The sequence below is a fragment of the Anolis sagrei genome, chromosome 1, assembly GCF_037176765.1.
Source record: "Anolis sagrei isolate rAnoSag1 chromosome 1, rAnoSag1.mat, whole genome shotgun sequence".
In the NCBI taxonomy this organism is placed as follows: Eukaryota; Metazoa; Chordata; class Lepidosauria; order Squamata; family Dactyloidae; genus Anolis; species Anolis sagrei.
The window spans coordinates 262,154,449-262,180,910 of NC_090021.1; the positions used below are offsets into that span (position 1 = coordinate 262,154,449).

At 40.2% G+C, this 26,462-nt stretch overlaps 1 protein-coding gene across 2 annotated transcripts in view; it reads right to left on the reverse strand.

Moving 5' to 3' along the window:
* The window catches only part of LUZP2 (leucine zipper protein 2), a 462,834-nt gene that overhangs the window by 237,951 nt on the left and 198,421 nt on the right, over positions 1–26,462 (reverse strand). For both annotated transcript variants that reach the window (XM_060765877.2, XM_060765867.2), the window contains exons 2-4: positions 24,442–24,559; positions 22,716–22,786; positions 15,586–15,667 (exon numbers count right to left, since the gene is read on the reverse strand). In XM_060765877.2, the coding sequence (XP_060621860.2) occupies positions 15,586–15,667; positions 22,716–22,786; positions 24,442–24,559 (271 nt within the window). The remainder of the gene's footprint in view (positions 1–15,585; positions 15,668–22,715; positions 22,787–24,441; positions 24,560–26,462) is intronic.

The following is a 26,462-nucleotide window of genomic DNA, read 5'->3' on the forward strand; positions in this document are numbered from 1 at the left end:
TAACCAATAACTTTTCATTTAAATTTTATAAATCTTGGAAGTCTCTGAAAGTCAGTTTCATTTTCAGCACAAGGAAACAAAGCAAAGTCAAAAAAGTCTGCAATTTGTCTTTAAATTAATGGCTCTTGCCATTAGGAGAGGGAAGCAACAGGGAGAAAGCAGAGTTTGTTGGGAAAGAGACTGAGAAAGCGCAGAATTCTCAAAAGGTTCAATAGTTTTATGCATCTTAAGGTGTCAAATAATTAATAAAAACAGAAAAAAAGAAAATAAAGAAAAAAAGAATTCTCAAAAGGTAGTTTGGGAAGGCGAGGAGCCCTGTGCCAGAGAATTCAAAAGGCCCTGCCATAAACTACATTTCCCAGAATTCTCGTCAGTGTCAGAAAGCTCCAATCAGGATAGGGGAGAGATTTGTCCCTCCATAGCAGCAGCCAGCTGTGGCAATAAATTGTTGTATCTACAATAAGGAAGACTGACTGATACTGCTAATAAATAAATATCTGTGGTGAGCTAGAAAGAAATCCCTAAATGGAAGTTCTATTGGTTAATATGAGAGACATTCAATAAGATAACTGCTGTGGCTTAAAAAAACTTTTAGTCTATTTTTTTTTAAAAAATCCCTAAAATCAGTAGATGTATTTGCATGGATTTTTATGCAAATCCCAGCATTTTCTGTGAAGAAAACACATTTCCTGGTTGAATTTTTTTCTGCATAGAAAATAACACTTCTGCTTTAAAAAAAGTTGAATTTCTTTCTAGCTCTTTCTCATATGTATTGTTTTCCCTAGTAAGTCTTAAACTACAAATAGTCTTCAAAATGTGGCTGTTTGGAATGGCATTATCATAGTGAAGAAAACAATGTTAAAATTATTTGTTCTTTCTGGAGGGAATGACATTTATGAAGATTTGCATTTCCACTCTGGCTGTTTCTTTAAGAAAACTTTCCCATATCATTATTAGCCAAAAGTTCCTACTAGGAGTTTTTTTCCCAAAGAGATAAGATGGCACTGCATTTGAAAATCTAGTATTTAGTTATTTATTTAGGGTTTTTTGGGGGGGGTTTTTCACATGAAAATAATAAATTTCTCAAAGGGTTGGGAACTCCAAATTCAACCCCAGTTGAAGGTGTAACAATGAAGTAAAAACATGGATTTTTCTAAATACTTTGGGGCCCAATCATTTTGTTCAAATGTATACATGCACATGCTTTCAATGAGTAAGGGCTAAAGGGGCATCTTGGCTGAAAATATCTAGGTATCACAGATACACAACTCTGATCTATAAAGCAAAATCTGTCATTCCATAAGCCATGGTTTCCAGCCTTACATTCTGCAGATTCCTTTATCTACTATGTCCAACATGTTTCAGTACTACCATTGCTGATAAGGAGATGGGACTTAAAATATCTGCAGGTGGGACTACATTAGGGATGGCTACCATAACATAATTCTGTATTTTGTTCTTTGCACTTGTTAAGGGAACAAACTTGCATAATAGTGTGGACCTACTCAGTATAATATGGACCTTTTATATGTGTCATTTGCCATTGCCTTCCTCTGTAATACAGTCTACTCCAGTGATTCTCAACCTGGGGTCCCCAGATATTTTTAGCCTACAACTCTCAGAATATCAGTCAGTTTACCAGCTGTTAGGATTTTTGGGAGTTGAAAGCCAAACACATCAGGGACCCCAGGTTAAGAACACTGGTCTACAGGTTGTAGTACCTCCAGCTGCTCATAGATAGGATATCAATGTTAACTCCCGCTCACTCACCCTCCCACCTAATAAAATTAAGGAAAATGAAATGGCAGTGTGACATACCAGAATTCTTGCAAAGCTAGAAGTAGTAGTATGGGTGCCCTAGTTATGAAAGCTCTGTAATATGGATTAAGTTAAATAACATGGATGTCTAATAATCTTTTCTCTGAGTATGTCTTTTAACAGAAGATAATGAACAAAGGTAAATCAACAGAAAGTAAAGTTGTACTTTAAATAGACTGAAACTCCAAATAGCTAAGCAAACATAGTCTGTTTCTACTAAAATAACAAAGAAACTGGAAATACTTTAAGATTAAAACATTTAACAACAAAATAATTTTATAGAAGAAAGAGTCTGTGATGGAACCAAGAAGTATAAACCACCAGTGCTAATGTTACACCACAAACTAAAAGACTACTATTGTCAGGAAAAACTTGAATGCCTTTGCCTTCCATCTGGACAACATGCAGCTAAGCTTTTCAAGCAAGAAGCAGTTTAAGGATAATTAGATATTTAGTGAACCACATAGTTAAAGGAAATGTGAGCAGGATGTGTTGCCTGCTGTGCTATGGGTTTCTTTTTTAAAAGAAAAGTCTAATTCTGAGTGTGACCTACCTGCAACTCAAGGAAAAGCAGTATGAGACAACGCTAAGAACATTAGCATATCCACAGGTACCAAAAGTGGGGGCTCCTAAAGCCTTTTCAACACTCTCATAGTTATTGGGTTCTTTTTTGGGACCAGGATGGAATATACAAAGTGTATCTCACATCAGACAGGCCCCTTTGTTGCTGGCGTTTCGGAGGAAGGTCAAGACTTGGCTCTACGAGCAAGCGTTTGGCTAAACAGTGCAACTGAACAACTGAACACAGGAAGTTGGTAAAATTGAACATAGGAATGGCACAAGGATTATGAGAATGGATCTTGTTCTGTTTTGAGGCGTCATGAATGGATAAGGAATTGATAATAATTGTTGATTTTGTTGTAATGTGTGATGTGTTTTTAACTGTATATTACTGTATAACTTGCATTGTGTAAACCGCATTGAGTCGCCTAATCTAGGCTGAAAAATGCAATATAGAAATAAAGCAAATAATAAATAAATAAATATGGGGTGAGCAATCCTTGGGTCTCCTTTTTCTGGCACTTCTACAACTTCTACAATGACAACTTTCACCAAACCATATCCCTAGGCACAATGTATTTTCTTTTGATGTGATTTCAAATCCAACAATATCTAAAAAGACACATGTACAACTGAAGACATCCCAATAGTGTCTGTGAAATGTGTACAGATTTGGATGTATCACCTCCATACTTATATATTCTAGTAAGTAGGTGAGATCCTGTGTATGGGAAAGATTCCACAAGCAGGACCATACAATGTCTCTTCTCTCAAACCCACCGCCAAACTAACCACCCCTTGATGGATTGTCATCTTGTCATGGTGAGGGGGCTTGTGTGTTCCAGTGAACCTGCAGGCGAAGCTTTTGGAGTCATGTGCTCCAAGAGAATCTCCATGGGTGGAAGACCTGCAAGGTTGAAACCAGACCAAGCACAACCTGAAGTCTTCTATGGCGGAATAGGCAGATTATAACATGATCCATGCTACAATGGCTATGAAGGCAGAAGAAAGCTGCAACAGATGAGAAGCCACTGCCCATCAGGTTAATCATGCTACTGGATGTGAAACTCATTCTGTGAAGACTGTGTGTTGATCGTTTGTGCACCCATCTCTACATATAAATCAAATTCACCCATAGGCATTTTCCAAGAAAAAGAAACAAAACCAACAAAAGTACCACAGTGGCGACAGGGGCAGGACTGCGAAATCTGGAAGCTCCAAGTCACAGCATGACACATGGGTGGATATGCATTCAGTCATTCTACCTCAAAGTCTGAGGCAGTTGAGTAATTCATCGGCTGGATCCACTCTGCTCATTCCACACAGGGAGGGGGCTAGACAAGGTGCCCTAAACATAGTCAGCCTCTTATGCCTGACTGGACTGTCATGTTCAGAAGGGTCAACACTTTGCAGCCAAAAAAGACAAATGAATTTTGGAACATGGAATGTACGGACGTTGTTGCATGCTCTGAACTCAGGACTGCTAGTATTGCAAGGGATCAGAAATGCTTTGACATTAACATAGCAGCACTTCAATGGACTTCCTAAACAAGAATGAAGAATACATGAAATCAGCTTTGCTATCAGAAACAACGTGGTGAAGCATCTGTCTGAAGCACCCATTGGAATTAACAAATAACTCTAATCTCTCCAAATAACCTTGCCAAAAACCATCAGGCAGCTATCAAAAGTGCCTGCCAATGCACTAGACTTGGTTGATCCAGTTCGTTAATTTCTTAATTCGTTATTTATTCATTATTTTTACACTTTTAGAAGCTATTTTGACGCGTTTTAGCAACCCAGAAGTGTTTTTGCCATATCGAAGCCATGTCCGCCATCTTCCATATGACTCCCCCAGTGAATCGTAAATGCTGGGGGTGCGGCCTTCAGGAACAGCTGTTCTCTCAGCTTTCCTTCCCACCTTGCAACCACCTTCCCACCATGCCCACCTCACAAAGCCGCCAATGCAAAGAGGAAAGATATAATAATATAATATAATATAATATAATATAATATAATATAATATAATATAATATAATATAATATATATAATATAATATTATACAATTATAATATATAATATAATATTATAATATATACAATAATAATGTAATATTATAATATAATATACAGTAATAATATAATATATAATATAATATATAAATAATATAATATAATATAATAATATATGATTATAATAATATAATATAATAATATAATATAATATACAATAATATATAATATATATAATATAATATAAAATCTAATAATATAATAATAATAGTTTTAACCTCAGAGAAAGAGAAAGGAGAGAGAGAGAGAGAGCTTCCAGCTGGCAAAACCCACATTTCCCCCCTCCGTCCTCCACCCATGTGTCAGATATTGCTTTGGCTGTACAAATTTAACAAACTTTCTTATGACTTACAAAACTTCAGAAAAAATTCACACATAGAGCAACATAAAAGTTGCTCTGCATTTCCAAAACAGGTGCATGGTTCCTACTAAAATAAGAGCAAAAAGAAAAGATAATTTAATTTTTTTATAAATATGCATTAGACTTCTTAAAATTAATCCTCTTCCACTTCCATAGATGTTCAATGAAGCGTACAAATGCAATTTCTAGTCTACAATCAGTAAGAATTCAGTTGTTTTAGGTGTTCAAAAGAGTGTTCAGCTCTTAGGTGTTCAAATATACAAAATATGACAAATGGCATGCAGTTTCTTCTGCTTTCAGGAAAGCTCTAGGGGAAACTATGAAGAGTGTTATTTTGTGAGGAAATAAAATATCATGTTTCTTTATTATTATCATCTAGTCTTCTATAAATTTTCATTTTCTGCTTTGTTTTGTTCTTATATATCCTAAGGATATTTCTCATAGTACTTTTAGTGATCAAATGTATTTTACTGGCATGCTTTAGAATACATTTAAGCTTTTTTTGTATCACATGTTTGTGTCACTAGGGGAAAACAATAGAAATGTTCTGTTTCTGTAAATATTCAGTTTCTTTAGTATAGCAGCAAGAGAAAGTGGTAAAATGTATCCAGCTGCAAAGTTACAGGGGCAGAATAGACTTTAGGATAGATCTTCTGTTTTATTAAGAATTTTCAGCAATGATTCCATAGCAGTGGCAAAGATAGATAAAGTTTATTTCAAGCATCAGTATTTTGTAGAACCTCAGAGTTACATAGAGAATATTTCTTTATTTATAGTATCAGAAGTGACCGAGAGTACAATTGTAATATATTTTAAAAACCCACAAAGTTTAAAGACTTGGCATTATACTAAATGTCCTTTGACCAGTAGCTGGCCACTTGGAGTGCCTCTGGTGTTGCTATAAGAAGGTCCTCCGTTGTGCATGTGGCAGGGCTCAGACTGCATTGTAATAGGTGTTCTGTGGTTTGCTCTTTTCCACACATGTCGTGGACTCCACTTTGTGGCTCCATTTCTGTATCAGCCATGGTTTGAGTTTCTGGGTTTTAGCTTGCCACATATGGATTCTCGCTTGCTGAGGTGTTCCTGTGAATATCTCTGTAGATCTTAGAAAACTATTTCTTGATTTAAGGCATTGGCATACTGGCTGATATCTGAACAGGGGGATGGGCCTGCCTTGGTCCTTTCAGTATTGGCTGCTACTTCTTGGCGGATGTCAGGTGGTGCAATACCAGCTAAACAGTATCATTTTTTCAGTGGTGTAGGGCATAGACTTCCTGTGATAATGCAGCATGTCTCATTAAGAGCCACATAAACTGTTTTAACTTAGTGAGATATATTCCACACTGGGCATGTGTACTCAGCAGCAGAGTAGCAAAGAGCAAGGGCTCTTTCACATTCACATAGAGAATAAAAAAGTGCATATGAGCAAAACCTTTTTTCTATATTTAATGTATTCATGGTAATCCTTTCTGAGGTCTATGTGATCAGTACAGCTAGCACTAAGAATTTATTTGTTGATTATGTTGTTTTTAAGGTCTTGTACTATATGTAATCATAACTTCTAGTTATTGGCCCTTGACACATAATATTGCAGTTACAATGTTGCTGGTATAACATGAATGATAGGGCTCAGCAAACAATACAGGTCATGGGGGAAGTCAGCTATTGTCGTGAGGAAGTTAATCAGGTTCACTAAAACAGATTAGCTTACAGTTGAATATTTTATTTTTATTTTTTTTGCCAGCAAAAGATTTTAAAAGGAAGGTAAGCAAATGAAATGCAAATATGTGTTTGTGTCTCTTTTTTGATATGAAAGAAATGTATGATACATTCAGGGCAATGGGATCAGACACCATTTTTAAAGATATGTGAGAATCCCTTTTAGCATGTTTGGGTGAGTCGCAGAATATATAACCATCACCACCACCACCACCACCCCCCCCCCCCAAACAGCAAAACTGCTTTTACTGTTTCTAAGAGTTTGGATGTATCTAAGTGGCACACTTATCTCAGTGTAATATTACACTCAACATTCCCCTCAACATTAAGTCTAGTCGGGTATGACTCTGGGGGGTGGTGGTCATCTCCATTTCTAAGCTGAAGACCTGGCATTGTCCATAGATGCCTCCTAGGTCTTGTGGCCATTACCTTCCTGCTGACACAGTACCTATTTACTCACATTTGCGTGTTTTTGAACTGCTAGGTAGGAAGAAGCTGGGAGCTCTCCCCTCCCCTGACCAACTTCCGATCTATTGGTCAGCAAGTTCTGCAGCTTAGTGGTTTAACCCGCAGCACCATTGTGGCCTCTTAACTATTATACCTCCAGCAAATACAATCCTGGGATTTGTCATTTGGTAATGGACTTGGAAGTTTTGTATTAAGCTGAATGATAACATTAGAGTCTTCTTGCAAATAACATATGCCATTGGTTTATAGTGTTATCTTATATTTGTCTCCTGAATAGTCCCATTGAATCTAAAGCATTCATTGTTAATGCTATATACTTTAACAATGAGTCACATATAGAGTGATAATTTATTCTGATGTTTATCACTGCCTTCTTATGCTGAGAAAATGTGACATGCTCTGGGTAGCCCAGTGGGCTTTCATGGCTAGTTGGGGATTACTTTGTACAATTGTATTAATATCACGTAACACTTACAGACCCCACCACTAGATGAAGACTCTATGTTGTAGTCAAAACCAGTTGTGGACTAGGAATCTACTCATCCTTCAGGAAGAATTAGGGAAATAAACAAGGAAATTGACTACATTGTGAACACAACTACTATGTATCATACTGTGAATGCAACAGTTTGATTGTGATTTGTAACTGCCTAACTGCCTATATTCATTTATTGTACAAAATACAATGTGCAATACCTTGTTATTATTCCAATAGTGGAAACCCAATAGTCAAACCCAACTTATTTTGCATGCCATCACTGTTCGATATGTCCACAATTCATTCAGACAAAGGCATTTCAGAATCCTGACACCAAAGCTTTTTACTGGTTACAATATTTTGCCACTTGTACTACCAAAGGCATGGTCTATATTATTTTTTGCCCATGTTCTCTTATGTATATTGGCCAAACAAGCAGACAAGTCATCATCAACAACGGATCATCAAGCACAAGAGCAAAATTAGAAATCACTCCGCTGATTCCATTTTTATAAACATTTTGCTGATTTAAATCATAATGCAGAATCACTCCGGGTGCTGGTTTTAGAGGTTGTCACACCCCCTCTCATTTGGATTTGGGTACTAAATTATTACAGCGTGAATCCTTTTGGATTTTTACCCTTAAAACTGTACATCCCAATGATCTAAATGACACCATTTCATACCAGTGTTTCCTGTAAACTATAGTGTATAGCTCTTGATCAAGGTGTCTCCCCTGCCAGGTAACTGTATAGCTCTTTAACACTTTCATTACCTGCTCTACCTGGTTTGGGCCCCTTTAATTGTTTCACTTTATATACTAGTTTCTGTAGCAAGCCACGTGCTTGCTACAGAATCAAACCATTGCAGAGCACAGTTTAGGAGAACCTGATGTAAGTACCTATGCCTTTTTTGTTTTGTACGCCTTATATGTTAGCAACATATGGAAATATTTATCCCTTTTGGGACATGATCTAACCACCTGTGTATATTCCCTTTAGATCCACTGTTTCATTGTATTCTTATCCACCCGAGAAAGAATTATTACTTTGGAGAACTTGATGTCCACTTAATTGTATTCTTCACATTTCTCCACCTGAGGAAGACGCTAGTCAAAACCGGTCTGGAAATCCTCTACATGGATATCCTCTTACAAGGGACTGGAAACTCCACTCAATAGGCTTGGGCGGTTTGGTTCGTTAATTTCGTAATTCGTTACTAATTCGTATTTAAATTAGCTTACGATCCAATATTGAGCCATGCAGGAATAGTGTGAGGAGTAAATTAGATTCGAAACAATTTTTTCAATTTATTTCGTAATTATTTCGTAATTATTTTCGCATGTCTGGTGCAAGTTTTATAGTTGTTGTTTGTTTTATCACACCAACAGTCAACAACAGAGGGAGAGGGAAGCTTCAGAAGTTCCCCCTGTCCCATTTGGAGGTTTTTTTTAGCATATTGCGCAATCATGTCCACCATTAACGAATCGATTCATAATTTTACAAAATTTCGTATATTTCGAAATTTTTAAAAGGAAAATTTTGGAATTATTAAAAAAAACGAAACGCAAGGGCCCCCTAAAAACAAAACGAGTTTAGAACCAAATTTTTCTGTGGTTACCCAAGCCTACCACACAAGAGTATCTTTATAGAAAGTAAGGGATCTTATGCCCTTAAGAAAAGTCTGCTTTACAGCAAGAAAAACTCTGCTCTTGTTACTGATGTAAAATCACTGTATAAACAACAGTTTTTGCTCATTGTATATTGCTCAATGATGCATCATACAAGTTGTTTATACATTTAATATTGTATTATATAGGAAAAAATTAGCTTTGTGATTTATGTACTATGACTTGTAGTGGATTTGTTTGTTGTTAGTCTGACTTGGCCACAGTGGTCCACATTCTGGTTATATCCCATATAGACTACTGCAATGCTCTCTATGTGGGGTTGCCTCTGAAGACTGCCCGGAAGCTGCAATTAGTCCAACGCTCAGCAGCCAGGCTACTGACGGGAGCAGGGTACAGGGAGCCTACAACTCATTTGTTGCACCAGCTCCACTGGCTGGCAATTAGCTTCTGAGCATAATTCAAAGTGCTGGTCTTAACCTACAAAACCCTATAAAGTTCCGGCCCAGTTTACCTGTCTGAACATATTCTCCCCTATGAACCATCAAGGCTGTTAAGATCGTCTGGTGGGGCCTTGCGCTAGGTCCCGCCACTTTTGCAATTGTGTCTGGTGGGAACGAGAAACAGGGCCTTCTCTGTGGTGCCCCCCCCCCAGCTATGGAACTCCCTCCCGAATGAGATTAGATCCACTCCCTCCCTCTTGACCTTCAGGAAGCTAGTGAAATCCTGGCTATGGAACAAGGCCTTCCCAGAATAATGACCGAGCCCAACAATTGACCAAATTTATTGACCACATGTGGACTGAGTTTGGACATGATTTTACTCTTGGCAGATTGGCTTATATGTAGTTATTAGGGCTGTGCGGTTTCGTTCGTTAATTTCATAATTCGTTAATAATTCGTATTTAAAGTGTTTTACGATCCGATATTGAACCATTCAGGAGCAACTAAAAATCGAAACGAATTTTTAAAATTTATTTTGTAATTGTTTCGTAATTGTTTCGTAATTGTTTTGAAATTGTTTCGTTATTATTTCGTTATTATTTCCGTATGTCTGGTGCAAGTTTTATAGTTGTTGTTTTATCAGTGATAAAAAAATAAATTATCACACCAACAGTCAACAACAGAGGGAGAGGGAAGCTTCAGAAGTTCCCCCTGTCCCATTTGGAGGGTTTTTTAGCGTACTGCGCAATCGCGTCCGCCATTAACGAATCGATTCATTATTGTTTCGAAATTGTTTCGTAATTTCCGAAATTTCGTAAATATCGAACTTTTTTAAAGAAAAATTTCGGAATTCTTTTAAATAACAAAACGCAAAACCCCCCTAAAAACGAATCGAGTTTAGAAACAATTTTTTCCGTGGTTGCACAGCCCTAGTAGTTATTCTATATGTATTTCAATTTTTCTGTTGATATATGTTGTTTTAGACTGCACTGCAGCATTGAATCCTTGCTGTTAGCCAATCGGAGTCCCTCTACGGAGGTTTGAGAAGATCGGGATATAAAGTTTTAAATAAATAAATAAATAAGCTTACCAGAGAAACGGGGGGCTGGGGGCTGACTACATGCCCTCCCAGGTCGAACTCAGGGAAAACCTGGGATTTGGACCTTATGTGTGACCTAAATCATGAAAGGATTTTAAATCCCTGTTACTTTCATGATTTGGGTCTGTCTGAAAGGGCCCTGAATGAGATTTGCTCAAATTTCCATCGTTATTCAAAATAAAGAGCTGGCTTAATTCTAGATCAGTACAAGCTGGTAGACTTGACTTTTTAAAAAAAATAATTTTACAAAAAAGAAGATATCAGCCTACAATTGAAAAATATCACCAAATCACAGAGGAACTGGTACAACAGTTTCCCATTCTAAAAGCACACAACTATAAAACATAGTGGCCTATTAAAATTGCTGATAGAAATAACTCTGATCTGAAGTTGCAATCTTATGCACACCCACCTTTGAGTAAAATTGCATTGTACATATTGGGATTTATTTCAAAGAGAACATAAATAGGCATACAATGCACATCACTGTTGCCCATTGGGTTCATTTAATGAGTTACCACCTTACCTGCAGACCAAGGAATGCTTATTAAAAACAAAGCAAAACATCTGTTGTTTGTCTGAAATACTTAACTGCAAGAAGGAACATGTTCACTAGAGTGGAAAATCACAGCTATTATTTTCTCCAGGAGATGAACATCATATTTTGGGAATCCACTGAGATTAATTGTGTCATGGAACTTAACATATACAATGGCCTCTGCAATTTCATTTAAATGAATTTGATGTAGTAGGCAGAGACTTTACCACACATTACATTTATGTTTCTAATATAATTCAAGATGATTTCTTCAGAATGAGGTATCAACACAGGGAATATCAGGTGGAGGGAGTTTTTGCCACAGATAAGTGGTACACATGATAACACACCCACTTGTTCTTCCCTGAAAATCACTCATTTAAAACAATCAGCTGTGGACCATGAATTTCTGACTTTATTTTACATGCCATCTTGAGTCCAAAAGATGCAAAACAAATTATAATAAATACAGAATTTAATAAATATAAAATTTTCCTTCCACAGAGTTAAGTCATGACTCTTTTATTTTTGACTTCTTTTAGTTGGGAGAGAGGGTTCGATTCCAGCGAGCCTAAAACAGGCTGTTATAAAACCGCTGTTGAAAAAACCATCACTGGACCCCACTCAATTAGACAACTATCGGCCAGTTTCCAATCTCCCCTATTTGGGCAAAGTCATGGAACGTGTGGTGGCAACACAACTCCAGGGATTTCTGGTAGACACTGATTATCTAGATCTGGCACAGTCTGGCTTCCATGGAACGGAAACAGCCTTGGTCGCCTTGGTAGATGATCTGCGCAGGGAACTAGACAGGGGGAGTGTGTCCCTATTAGTTCTGCTGGACCTCTCAGCGGCCTTCGATACCGTCGATCACGGTATTCTTCTGGGACGCCTCACAGAGATGGGACTTGGGGGTACTGCTTTGCAGTGGCTCCGGTCCTGTCTTGAGGGACGGTCCCAGAAGGTGTTGCTGGGTGACACCTGTTCGGCTCCACAGCCGTTGTCATGTGGAGTCCCTCAGGGTTCAATTCTGTCCCCAATGTTGTTTAACATCTACATGAAGCCGCTGGGAGAGATCATTCGGAGTTTCGGACTGAAATGTTATCTCTACGCGGATGATGTTCAGATCTGTCACTCCTTTCCTCCTGTCACCAAGGAGGCTGTCCAGACCTTGAATCAGTGTTTAGCTGCTGTGTCGGACTGGATGAGAGCTAACAAATTGAAATTGAATCCAGACAAGACAGAGGTCCTACTGGTCAGTCGCAAGGCCGAACAGGGTATAGGGTTACAGCCTGTACTGGATGGGGTTACACTCCCCCTGAAGTCGCAGGTTCGCAGCTTGGGAGTGATCCTGGACTCATCGCTGAGCCTGGAACCCCAGGTCTCAGCGGTGGCTGGGAGAGCTTTTGCGCAACTAAAACTTGTGCACCAGTTGCGCCCGTACCTCGGGAAGTCTGATCTGGCCACAGTGGTCCACGCTCTTGTGACATCCCGTATAGACTACTGCAACACACTCTACGTGGGGTTGCCCTTGAAGACTGTTCGGAAACTCCAACTGGTCCAACGAGCGGCAGCTAGACTGCTACTGGAGTGACATACAGGGAACACACCACCCCCCTGTTATGTCAGCTCCACTGGCTGCCGATTCAGTTCCGAGCACAATTCAAGGTGCTGGTTTTGACCTACAAAACCCTTTACGGTTCCGGTCCAGCGTATCTGTCCGAACGTATCTCCCTCTACGTGCCATCTCGGAATTTGAGATCATCTGGGGAGGCCCTGCTCACGACCCCACCGCTATCACAAATGAGGCTGGTGGGGACGAGGAGCAGGGCCTTCTCAGTGGTGGCCCCCCATCTGTGGAACTCACTCCCGGGGGAAATCAGGGCTTCTACTTCCCTCCTTGCCTTCAGGAGGAAGGTAAAGACGTGGCTCTGGGACCAGGCCTTTGGGCACCCTGACAATTAGACACGGAACCAGAATGATAGGACCAACAATGTGTGGAAAGTAGAACGTAACTATGAGTTGGTTAAACGCTGACCAGCAATGAGGTTTGTATTGCTTTTATTGTTTTAATTGTTTTTTACGGGTTTATGGCTACTCCTGCCGATAATATTGATTGTTTACGTTAATTGTTATCAGTGTTATAATTATTGTTGTTATTGATATTATGTTTTTGATGTTATGTTTTTGTAATACAGGCATCGAATTGTGCCTTGTTGTGTAAGCCGCCCTGAGTCCCCCCGGGTGAGGAGGGCGGGGTATAAGCAACCGTAATAATAAATAATAAATAATAAATAAAGATATAAAGGTTCTAGTCTCCACTAAGCCATGAAGTTCACTAAGGTCAACACTCTTACCCTGTGCCTGAACTAACATACAGTCTTGTTATGAGGAGAAAGGAGAAGAGCCATTTACTTTATTCCTGAACTCACTGAAAGAAAGTCAAGGCTCTTTTATTTTGTCTTCTGGAGTTCCTCAGGGTTCAGTACTGTCCCCGATGTTATTTAACATTTACACGAAGCCTCTGGGGCAGATCATCTGGAGTTTCAGAGTACGGTGTTATCTGTATGCAGATGACGTCCAAATCTGTCACTCCTTCCCACCTGCTACTAAGGAGGCTGCCGAGACATTGAACCATTGCTTGGATGCTGTGTTAGCCGAGGGTTAACAAATTAAAATTTAATCCAGACAAGACAGAGGTCCTCCTGGTCAGTCGAAAGGCTGAACAGGGCATAGGGTTACAGCCTGTGTTGGATGGGGTTACACTCCCCCTGAAGATGCAGGTTTGCAGCTTGGGAGTGATCCTGGATTTATCGCTGAGCCTGGAACCCCAGGTCTCGGAGGTGGCCAGGGGAGCTTTTGCAAAGCTAAAACTTGTATGCCAGCTGCACCTGTACCTTGGGAAGTCTGATCTGGCTACGGTCGTCCATGCTCTAGTTACATCCTGAATAGATTACTGCAACACACTCTACGTGGGGCTGCCTTTGAAGATGGCTTGGAAACTCCAGCTAGTTCAACAGGAGTCAGATAGATTACTGACTGAGGCGACATACAGGGAGCATACCACCACCCTGCTATGTCAGCTCCACTGGCTGCTGGTCCACTTCCGAGCACAATTCAAAGTGCTGGTTTTGACTTATAAAGCTCTATATGGTTCTGGCCCAGCTTACTTGAACGAACACATCTGCTTCTTTGTCCCATCTCATAACCTAAGATCATCTGGGGAGGCCTTGCTCTTGCTTCCGTCAACATCGCAAATGCGTTTGGCAGGGATGAGAGACAGGGACTTCTCGGCTGTGGCTCCCCGCCTATGGAATGCACTCCCAAATGAAATAAGATTGACTCCATCCTTCCTGGCCTTCAGAAAAAAAATTGTGATTTTGGGGCCAGGCCTTCGGGCAACAGACGTAATTTGCACCATAATGGACACTGACTCGAATGGTGTTTGTTTATTTAATTATTTAAAACGTTTATATCCCCATCTTCTCTACCTCCACAGACCAGCTGACAGCAAAGATTCAATGCTAACACTAAACATCTGAAACATAATACATCAACATTACATTACCAAATACATATACGATAAATTACATAAAAGCCGTTCGCCAAGATAAAATCGTGTCCAATTCAGTCCATATACTCAGTCCATATATTGTGGTCAGTAACTTTGGTCAATTGCCGGTCTCAGACGTCATTCCGCAAAAGCTTTGTTCCACAGCCAGGTTTTCACTAGCTTTCTAAAGGTCAGGAGGAAGGGGGCAGATCTCTTTTCATTTGGAAGGGAATTCCATAGCCGAGGGGCCACCACAGAAAAGGCCTTGTCTCTCGTTCCCACCAGAAGTGCCTGCGAAGGTGGTGGGACCAAGAGCAGGGCCTCTCCAGACGATCTTAACACGCTTGATGGTTCATAAGGGAGAATATGTTCAGACAGGTAACTTGGGCCAGAACCATGTTGTGGCAGATGAAATTGTGACTTTGTTTTATTGTTTTAATTAATGCTATTTTAACAGTTTTAATGACTGTTTTGTATTTGATTGTGTTATATTATTGTAATTGTGATGTAGCTGTCTTGCACCATTACTAATGTAAGCTGTCCTCAGTCCCTCTTCGGGGGTAGAGAAGAGACGGGGTACAAATGCCAGAAATAATAAATAATAAATAATAAATAAGGCAGAGATGTAACTAATAAACAAATTAGAGGAAGCCCCCTTTTATCTGAAAGTCAGGGTCTGGAGCGTTGCCATAAAATGGAATCGGTTGATACACTTAATAGATTTCTGCACTTTGCTTCATAGCAAAAAAAAGTTTTCATGCAAATATAGTTGAGCTATTGAAGAATTTAAAAAGGACAGGTCACAGGAAGGTGGATTAAAATAATAATAGAATATACAATTACTCACTGTAGCTTGCTGTTTTTCTGCCTTCTCAGCTGCCTCATTAAGCTGTTTCTGAAAGGCCTCCTGGAGTGATTTCATTTCTTCCCTAGTTTATTGAAGAGAAGAAAAAAATACAAATTTCACTCCTATTGTCCATTATGGAGTAAAAAAGAATTATTTTGCTTTACTCTTATTTCATGACAATTTAATTATATAGCATAACCAGTGTTTGTCCTTTATTGTCCTTTATGGAAGCCATTCATTAATTACTCCCAGTGTGTACCAGAAACATTTCTGACTAAAAATTCAGAAAGCCAGCACTGCCTCAGTTTTGTGTCTGTTTTATTTCCTGCTGTGAGAAATAGTCAGTTTTACAATTCCTGCTGTGGAAAAAAACATAGTGCAATAGCCACAAACAAAGAGGATATCAATGTGATCAAAAGCACATCGTTACAAATATATAGTTGTGAATGGGGCCTGGTATGAATTTCGTTCAAAGCAAGAATCAGGTTTCAAATAATTTGTTAACTCTCACATTTCAAAGCAAATCATAATTTTCCCATTCCCAGCTAGAATCTATTGTTGCTGTTTATAAGAGATTATTAATTTTAAATATCTTATGGCAAATTTTTAAAAATATTATAAAATTGCCCTTTGGTGTTGAAGAAACTGGCCTTTTTGTTGAGACTCAATTTAAAAATTAAGCATGGAAGAAGACTATATTAATATCTATTTCTGAAATATATGATGTACTGGGGGTAGGGGGAATAAAATCAACTCTATAAAGTAAATCAGTTATGTCCCTATAACTGATTCAATATGCATAATGGTCTTTGACCTCATCAGACTTGGAGAATTTATGCAGACGTCTAGAATTTATCCCGAAAATCAGACTTGTAGAATTTATCCAGAAAGATCCACATCAAATCATTAGTATCACTGAATTGTATCTAAACCCCATTTATTACATTATCTACAATATGCCCCCCTTCTCAATGTATTCAATATCTGATTCATTTTCCTCACTCCAAAATAGAGCATCCTCCCCCCCCCCCCCCGAACTGTTTGTGGTCTTAAGGTTCTCCAATGCAATTTGATAATATATGTCTAGCCTAGGTACAGTCAAAATATAGGGTTCACTATTATCCATGGTTTCAGGTGTCCACAAGTTTTGTGTGTGTGTTTTGGAATGTTTCTATCCATCATGGATATAGCAGTCATATACTGAAACTGAGATCATAAGGAACTATTCATACAGTACAAGGTGGAATATTGTAAATATAGCTTGGCTCAAGACTTTTTATGTAGAGTGAACAGAACTATGTGATTGTTTCAGTGTGTACCTGGTTCTTATGTGTTATAGCTGCTGAATGTAGACTGAACCAGCAAACATGGATTGATGCCCCTGAGGGAACTACCTTCTTATCACCAGATTAGACAAACCAATGGGATTTCACCAGTCACTTGAAGCTCACTGGTTTGCAAAACCAACAACAAACCAGATACAACTAGATTTTAATCAGTGTTGCTTTTCATGAAAGTGGTGACTTATTATATTAGCACAGACATGCAGCCAACAAATGACTGGTCCCAGTCTGGGACACACTATTCTGATTGGAGCAGTCATGTATTAAACATAAGAACAACTGGAGATACTTTCAATTAGGGTCAATGCACGATTCCTGAAAGCTAAATAAAATATAGCCCTTCACTGGTAAATTGGACAGACCTTTTCTTCTGTGTTTTGGAAGATTTATCACAGGGTATACATGATAATGGTTCAAGACTGTGATACTATGTATCTGGCAGGAGTTATTTGAAGTATTGTTTGATCTATGTTCCTTGGGAGCAGAGCACACAATAGATGGAGAACATCTCTTGCATTAATTACAGGCCAGTTTTCAAGCTTTGGCATTTTATCAATAAGAATATCTAAAAATTTATGTTCGCCTATCCTCAGTAGGCCGTCAATCCAAAAAGTCCAGAATTATTAATTGTTATACTGCCCAGAGAGGTGGTTTCCATAGTACTTGCTTGGAGTGTCAGAAGAAAAATCAAGAAAAGAAGCAAAGCAAGCTGTTTCCCCAACACACTGTGCACCTCACAATGTCTGTTTCTGGGAATCAGTATGCTGAAGCCAAGCTCTGTATTCATTTGCCATGGAAACTATCTTCACACCTTTCAGTTAGTATATCATGACAGCTTTGAGGTAACACTTTGATTCAGAGGAGACAAGTGTTAGTTGTTTATAGTAGCAATTGAAAATTACTCCCTTGTTGATTTAAAATCATTTTGGTAACTGTGGACAGTTGGAAATGCCACATTTGCTTTCAATACTCCTGGCTTTGTGTGTTATGTTGCAAAAGTGATCACACTGCAGCTCCTTTCTTTTTAGAGTGGGGTAGAATCATATTTTGTTTGGCAGAAACCATCAAACTTATTGGGTAGTAATTGTCGTTCAAAGGACTTGATATGCTAGGCTGCTGATTGAACTTTCTCAACTCAAGTTATCATATTCAACACAAAGATGGAAAAGAGATGAAAGCTCAAGGTGCTTCTAGACAGGCAAGGACATGAATATGACATCATCCAGATTTGGATAACAAACACAATATTCTGGGTTTGCTCTGTGGAAGGCCTGTGCTATCAATTAAAAAAGTTTCAATAGTAATTACAAAATTAGGGGGCACTGGTGGGTCAATTCTAAAGTGTTTCTGAAATATTGTAAGCATCCATTTCATTACTATAATGAGAGTAACGAATTATTAGTTACTATTTCATTAAGTAATTGCATAGGGGCAGTTATGGGGCTCGCTTCTCATTCATTTTTAGAGCTATATGGGTGAAACTTGCTACAATGATAGAAAATATTTACCCTTGTTACCCCCCTAAATTTCAGAGCATTTCACTCATCTATTGATTTTTGGGGTTTTTAAAGGTTTTTACAAAACCCTTACAAAAAATACAAACTACAAGAGCTATGTCCTTGAATTTCTCTACAAATACATAACATAACCAGGGCATTATTCCCCTCAAGTTTCAGAAAGATGTGCACATCTTCTGATTAGTTGGCAAGAAACATATTGCACAGAATACAATGGATTTAACACAAAACACATTTTATTGCATAGGCTTTTTCTTCCGTCAGAAACCAATATTTGAGCAAAAATATTTTACAATGAGGGAATTTGGGTGAAAAATCACCTGGATTTTTAAAAAATATCTTTGAAGTCAGAAGGCTTTGGTATGATGGAGGGACATAGGATGAAAATTTGCTCCTCCTCCTTAATCAGTTTCCACGCTACATTAAATGCCCTGCCTGACTTAGCGGGCAGGGCCATTGCGGCATTGGGCACCCTCTGCCGGGCTGCAGCCATGTGGCCAGCCAGCTGGAGAAAAAGTAATCTGCTTCGGGACCTCACCTTCCTGGAGTTTTTCCCCATCCTGGTGGCAGTTCGCATCTGGACCAGCATTTTCCAGGATAAAAGGGTACGGTTCTGGTGTGACAATCAGACAGTGGTCAGGGTGATTAACAGGCAGTCCTCCAAGTCAGCTAGGGTAATGAGACTGGCCAGGCAATTCATATTAATATGCTTGGAGGCTAATATCTCGTTCTCAGCTCAATATATTCCAACGATGCATTGTCCCGTTTCCAGGACAGGTTCCGGTCCTTGGCTCCGGACGCAGACCCCCTGCCCGCCAGCTTTCCGCAGGACCTATGGCCTCTTGGCGATGGGAAGCATGGACAGGACTGATGGAATCCATAGCACTGGCCATGCAGAAAGCCTACCAGGTGGCTGTGGCCAGCTTTACCAAATTCAGGTTGGAAGCAGGCTACAGCAGAAGATTGCCAGTGACCGAGGACGAGGTGCTGCATTTCCTGATTCACCAAAGGAGGGCAAAAGTGTCTCCACATGCCATGCAGCTCCAACTGGCGGGAATCGGTTTCTACTGCAAGGCAGCAGGATCTGGTGATTCTTGTTAAGCATATAGGATCCAGAAACTCTTGAGGAGCTGCAGCAGGCAGTAGCCTAGACAGCAGGATACCAGGCACCCCCTCTTCTACAGGAAACTCTGTCACTTTGCATCGACCCTTGGGAAGATCTGCACATCTTGCTTTGAGGTCAGGTTGTTTGTGGCTGCCTTTGCCACTACATTCTTCGGGGCCCTCAGGTTGGGGGAGGTGGTGGCTGCCTCCAAGGCAGACTCATCAAGCAGGGCCCTGCTGCTTCGGGATGTTCCCTGGTCATCAGGGTTCGCAAGTCAAAAACCAACCAAGGGGGAAAGGGAGTTTCCCTCACCATTCGGGGGCTGGAGCAAGGGCAACTGTGCCCAGTCCAGGCATTAGACAAATTCCTTGCCTCTAGTGGCTCATCTCCAGGCCCGCTGTTCATTCACGGGGTGGGAATCCCCATACCAGGTACCAGTTCAGGGCAATCTTCCGCAGATCTCTCAGGGTGCTAGGACTCCCACACTTGAAATTCGGGGGGCACTCCTTTAAGATTGGGGTAGCCACTATGGCTGCTGTGGGTGGTGTTTCTGGGGAGGTCATCAAGGCTATTGGGCATTGGAAGTCAGCGGCCTATACTTCCTACATCAGGGCAGGCCTCCTTCTAGAGAGGACATGGGACTGTCACCTACTCTCCTGTTCACTCTCACAGGGCCATTATGGGCAGGAGCAGAAGAGGCACCAGGAACAGAAAGCGCAGGACTCGGGGGAACACCCACCAGGAGAGGTGCCACTAGGAGAAAGATACATTGGGACGACAGCATTGGGATGGACTGATGGCAGTTGGAAGGAATCGTGAACCAGGCAGATCCCTCGGGCAGGATGTCACTGGAATTTCCAGAGTGGGGAGGCCACCCCCTTTCTTCAGGCGGAGCCGAGGGCATTCGACAGCATCGACCTTCAGGGTGTCCCCTAAGCGAACGCATAACTTTCAGGCCGGGGGCAGTATGGACTCGTGGTTTGCTGGTTACAGCCAACCAGGATTGGTGGCAAGGGGAATGGGCACTCCCACTCCCCTTTTGTGGCAGGGGGCACGGGCTCTGGATCTGGCTTGCTTATCCCCCCCCCCTAGTGGAGGGGGGGAGCATCCGGTGGTCCCAGGAAGTATAGGCCCGGAATTGTGCCAGTAGCACCCTGGCATAGTATGGTTATCAGTCAGCAGTGGGCTGACCGATCCTTGATCCAGAACCCATGCATGGCAGCCAACCCTTGTTTCTGTAATCAGTAAATAAGTTGTGGCCAGTTTATATCCCAATCCAATGTGTGTGTGTTCTTTGTCCTCTGGCGGTTGGTGTGTCGCCCATGCACACACAAATGCCCTGCCTGACTTACCAGGTGGGGGCCATTGTGGCGTTGGGCACCCTCCGCAGGGCCATGGCATCACAGGGGCTTCTCCTCCCCAGAAGCCCCTGTGTGGCGGGAGAAGTTCCCACCATTTGGCCAGCTGGCCAATTGGTGGCAAACCCCGCCCCGCTCACCCATTGGATGAGTCTTGCCGCCATTTTGTCCCAGCGGCCTTTTTAAGGCCGCTGCAGCCAGGTGCAGGCATCAGACCTGCTTTGTTGTTCCATCCCACCCACCCAGCAGTCTCATGTTGTTTGGGTTTTTCTGATTGTTTTTGCCAGGTTTTAATTTTGTCACAATTTAATTTTTGGTTGCCGGGAGCAGGGGCTCTGGATCTGGCTTGCTAACCCCCCCCCCTAGTGGAGGGCGGGGGAGTGTCCGGTGGTCCCAGGGTGCTATGGAAGCATAGGCACGGTGTTGTGCCGGTAGCACCCTGGTGTAGTATGGTTATCAGTCAGCAGTGGGCTGACTGATCCTTGATCCAGAACCCATGCATGGCAGATAATCCTTGCTTCTGTAATCAATAAATAAGTTGTGGCCAATCCAGTGTGTGTGTGTCTTCTTTGTCCTCTGGTGGTAGGTGTGTCACCCATGCGCACGCAACAAATATCTTGTCCTGGTCCTTATCCTCTTTTCATCAGGACTTTGAATCCATATCAGAGAATCTATTCTTCTCCATCTCTGAGAATTTATATATTCCAATGCTGTAGATTATACTGGGTTATTTATGGGCCAAAATGCAAAAAGAGAGCTCAATAATTATGCACTCCTTTATTTTAGTTTTTAATTTACAATAACATTGTTTCGTGACTTTTGGACTACCCTGCATACAGTATTTGCATGCAATGACAAATCTCTTCTAAACATATACAGGCAGTCCCGAGTTAAAAGCATTTGAATTACAAACAACTCATAGTTAAGAATGGGGGTGAGACAGCAGGAAGTGAGAGAAATCTACCCCTAGGAAGGGAAATTCACTCCTGGAAGAGTTATTATGGGGAAAAATTGTCTCCACCGAAGATTTATCACCAATCCTTGTTTCTACAAGCCCAGTTTTTCAAAATCTAATTATCACAGGGACAGACAGTGAGGTGAAATCTTCTGAACAGGGGCACAGACCACAAAACAAACACCATTGGGGTGTTAATACTTCCCCATGGTATCCAAAGCTTTTTTTAAAAAAAAAATGGCTTGAGTTACACTTAAAAATGTCCCTGTTCTAACTTACAAACAAATTCAACTTAAGAATAAAACTATAGAACCTATCTTTGTCTTAACTTAGGGACTGCCTGTATGCTGGAATGTATAGATATGTGTGTGTGCGCATGCGTGCGCATGCACAGCAGCAGAAAGTGTGCAGTGCTGATGCGCCAGGCTAGATCCAGCACCATTCATTGTATGCATCATCCCTGACAGAATAGTCAGTCTAGGGACACCAAGTGAATTCTTCCATGTGCGAGAGTGGCATAGAGCAGAAAGATTTGACACCTTGAAGCCTGTTAGAGGACAACCTTGCACTTTATACCCATCATCCTTTTCCACAAAGCTAAAATCCCAATGTTGGGTACCAGTATGTCCAATCTAGCCTATCACTCCACTGACATTTATATTTGTAGGACTTTATGTTTCATTTTCATCCATCAAAATAAAAGTTTTTATTGCATTTGAATGGTGCCACCTCTATTATTCATTTCTCCTTATTAGTTTACACTGCTTTCTTGAAAGAAAAAGTGGGAATGTGTACCTGTTTTCCATATATGTGAAAAGATAAAGGTTAATATTGATAAAAGCTTAACCATACCTTTGTTTTTGGCTTAATTCCAAGAGTTTCTGTACATCACTTTTTGCAGATGCCTCATCATTTTTCAAAGACTAATAACAGAGAGAAGAAGCAATGTGTTACCGAGAAGCTCTTTAACATTTTTCAACAATAAAACTATGAATGGTGAGCCTTGTGATAAAAAATGGTTTTTGCATATAATACACTACAAAATTGCAAACACCTGTAAGAGGAAACATCTTTGTTCATCTGTTCCAATTTAGGAACTGGCTTCAGGATGTAAAATGACTATTTCTACTGGTGAATCATTTCTGCTCTCCTCCCATAATATTGCTTGTGAGTAGCTTCCATAAAACTGGAAACACAGGGTGTAGCTACAATATTGAATTAGTGCAGTTTGATGCCATTTTAATTGTCATAGATGAATGCTATGGAATCCTGAAATTTGTAGTTTGGTGAGGCACCAGCACTATTTGCCAGAGTGGGAAACTACAATTCTCATATAGCACTGAATTGTGGCAGGTAAAGTGATGTCAAAATGCATCAATTCTACAGTGTAGAGCCAGCCCCAATATAAAATAATTTCCTTATAGGAGGAGTGTTCAAATCAAATGGGAACCTTTGAGTTTACAAAATAAAAGAACACATGTAAAGGAGAAGAAACTGAATCTTTTTTTACAGGCTTCCCTGCTACATCTATATACTTATCCTAGCATTCAACTAAAGCCTGGAAAGCTTCTGCATAAAGAGATTTGTCAGTATGTCTGAACCATCCTAGGATAGCCTGTTTCACTTTGTCACCAATGCTGAAATGCTGACCTCTGAGGAACTTTTTAGGGCTCCAAATAGCAGGTGGAAATCTCTCAGTGAGGTCTGGGCTGTAAGAGAACTGTGGCAATACCTCCCAGCCAAGTTGCTGTAATGCTGCAATCCTGGCTTTCCCTGTGAAAATGCTCTTTCAACTCAGTGCAGACTTCAAATCCTCTTTGCTGGTCAAAAGCGGAAAGCTATCTTTGTACCCAGCATCTGCTAAACTTTTAAAAATGCAAATGTCCATGAATTATTGTGGTCATCATTCGCACAGAAAGACTAGTTTCTTGTGCAATTTCATTACAGATTATGCATAAATTATCCATGATCAGGGATTCCACATCCTGAATGGTCACAAAAATAACTGCTGTGGGCTGGAAAGAACCATGACTGAAATCATCACTGATAGACATATGGTCATCTTTGAAACATTTACACCATTCAAATGTCTTACTGCGACTGAGCATGTTATTACCATACAGTAGAAACCCCCAAATCCATACTAATATATTCATCCCCTTACTTTTGACTTTCCTGTGTTGAAAAACAAAGCTTGAAATTTGAATAGATTCCTTTGTCCCAATAAACCCCATAAAATAGAGTTCCTAATCACATAAATCAGTGGTTCTCAACCTGTGGATCCCCAGATGTTCTGGCCTTCAACTCCCAGAAATCCTAACAACTGGGTGGGATTTCTGGGAGTTGTAGGCCAAAACACTTGGGAACCCACAGGTTGAGAACCACTGACATAAATGCTCCTATTTGCATTTGAGCAAACACAAAGCACAGTAGAAGCCTCTTTCAGACATTTTCTTAAACATCTAAATGTATAGACTGCATTGCTAAATAATGGGCTGACATTATATATTCACTATAAGACCTCACACAGTCATATCATTAGGTATGGTAGTGGGAAGGGAGGGAGGGACAGTCTTACCTGTAGATTTACTTTAATACCCTCAAGCTCTTTGGATGTCTTTGACAGCTGGCGAAGAATATTGCTTCTCTCTTTAAAGACTTCTTTAAGTTGCCTTTCCAGCTCTTCGTAGCCCTGTCTAACACATAAAAATCAGTGGTGAGATTCTCTCAAAATGACCGCTTACAAACATAAACCACTAAATTAGAGATCTAGTTTACATCTGGGTAAAAGCAGGACCAAATGTCATTACTGATAGAAAAGTACTCGCAGACATCTTTCTTCTGTACTATCACCTTGCCAGCAAGACTGCCAGCATCAGTTATGACAAGAAAATGAAATGTTTCATTTGGGTCTACAAAGGTGAGTTCAGTATTTTGGCTTTCAACATATCACACTGACAAAATTGCAGTTGACAAACGTCCCAATTTTCTGGGCTGTGCTCAAATTCTGGGCATAGTATCCACTAGTTTGCCTTGAAAACATTAACTATCATGGACCGCCACTTTTATTTTGATTTGATTTCAGTCTGAAAGTAACTACCTAGTTTCTATGGGAACAAAGATAGGAGGCAAAATGTTCTGGAAGTGCTTTCTCAAACAGTTCAGGGCAGAAAGAGCATAATGACCAAACTTTCATTATTGCAGACAGTGAAAAAAGACCTTGGGTGCATCTGCACAATAGAATTAATGCAGCAAGTTTGAAGCCCACCAGGAGCCACAGAAAAGTCTATCTGGCTCCTGGAAACTGTCCTTGTAAAGGTAGCACATGAACCTAAGATCTAGTCTTTATAATTATAATTAAATACAATTAAGGATATAAAAATACAGTTTTTCATTTTTGGGAGAGACACACTATTTTGAGAGGAGGATATTCCACCCTCTGCAAGAGGTCACACTTCCAACATGTAGTTAAGAAACCTGTTTAGATTTTGTATTCAAATTAGCTGAGATGCCATATAGGAAACATGGAGTATGCTGCCTTGGAGTGTGGCAGGATCTCCTCCTTTGGAGGTTTTTTTTAAAAATATATATATATATATATATCTGGGTTTACATCAGTCAGGAATATTTTAACTGTGTGTCTCTGCATGGCAGGGGGTTAGACTTGATGGCCCTTGTGATTTTTTCCTAGTCTATGATTCTATTAATGTAATTATCTTATAAACATAGTTCTATACCTTGCCTTTTCTCCACAGTAGCCAAGACCTACCACCACTGCTATTAAATTGTCATGGAAGCAGAAGGGAAAGAAAAGACTAGGAAATTTGCAAGAGAGATGGCAAGCAGAATGACCAGATTGTTGTTTTCTGCCTCATTCATGCTGAAATGGGGCGGGGGAGAGGAGTATATCCCCATTACTCAGATTGTCGCACTATACTTCAAAGAGCTGGCACCACACTTTAAATCCTGTGGGTGTTTCCTGCAGAATTCTGAGGTTTGTAATTTAGTGAGGCCCAGGACCAGTGAATCTGAATATGACAAAAGCTAGATATATTGTATGTCGGAATTAGGCAAACAAATATGAGTGCATGTGTGTTTGTGTTAGAGGCAAATGTTTATATATTTCAAAAACATGGGAGTTTTAAAAGTACTAATCTGAAAATTTTGCCCTATATGGCTTAGCAACCAAAATATGACTGAGTATATTAAACAGCAAGGCAATCTACTATGAATTTTCCCTGCTGTAATTCATTGATAAATAGTCATCAGAAATAAAAACTGCTTATCAGAAAGGGAAACTGCTAGAGTGAAACTGCACAGCTGACTAGCTCTATCATACTATGGGTTGTTGTTTATGCCCCAGAGAGCATCAATAATAAAGCATTTAATTTGGTTGTGCTATGCAATTCAAGTCTTCTTCATTGTATGATCCACAGGGAATGCCAATAGTTGATAAAGCCAGTTTCAGCAGTTCATGAAAGCCAGAGTGGCAAACATGAAGCTCATGCCATACAATAGATTCACCACAAAATCACATGAATTTTTTTTCTTAAATATAGGTGAAAAAATTAGTCCAAGATGAAGCATTGCCAGATGTAA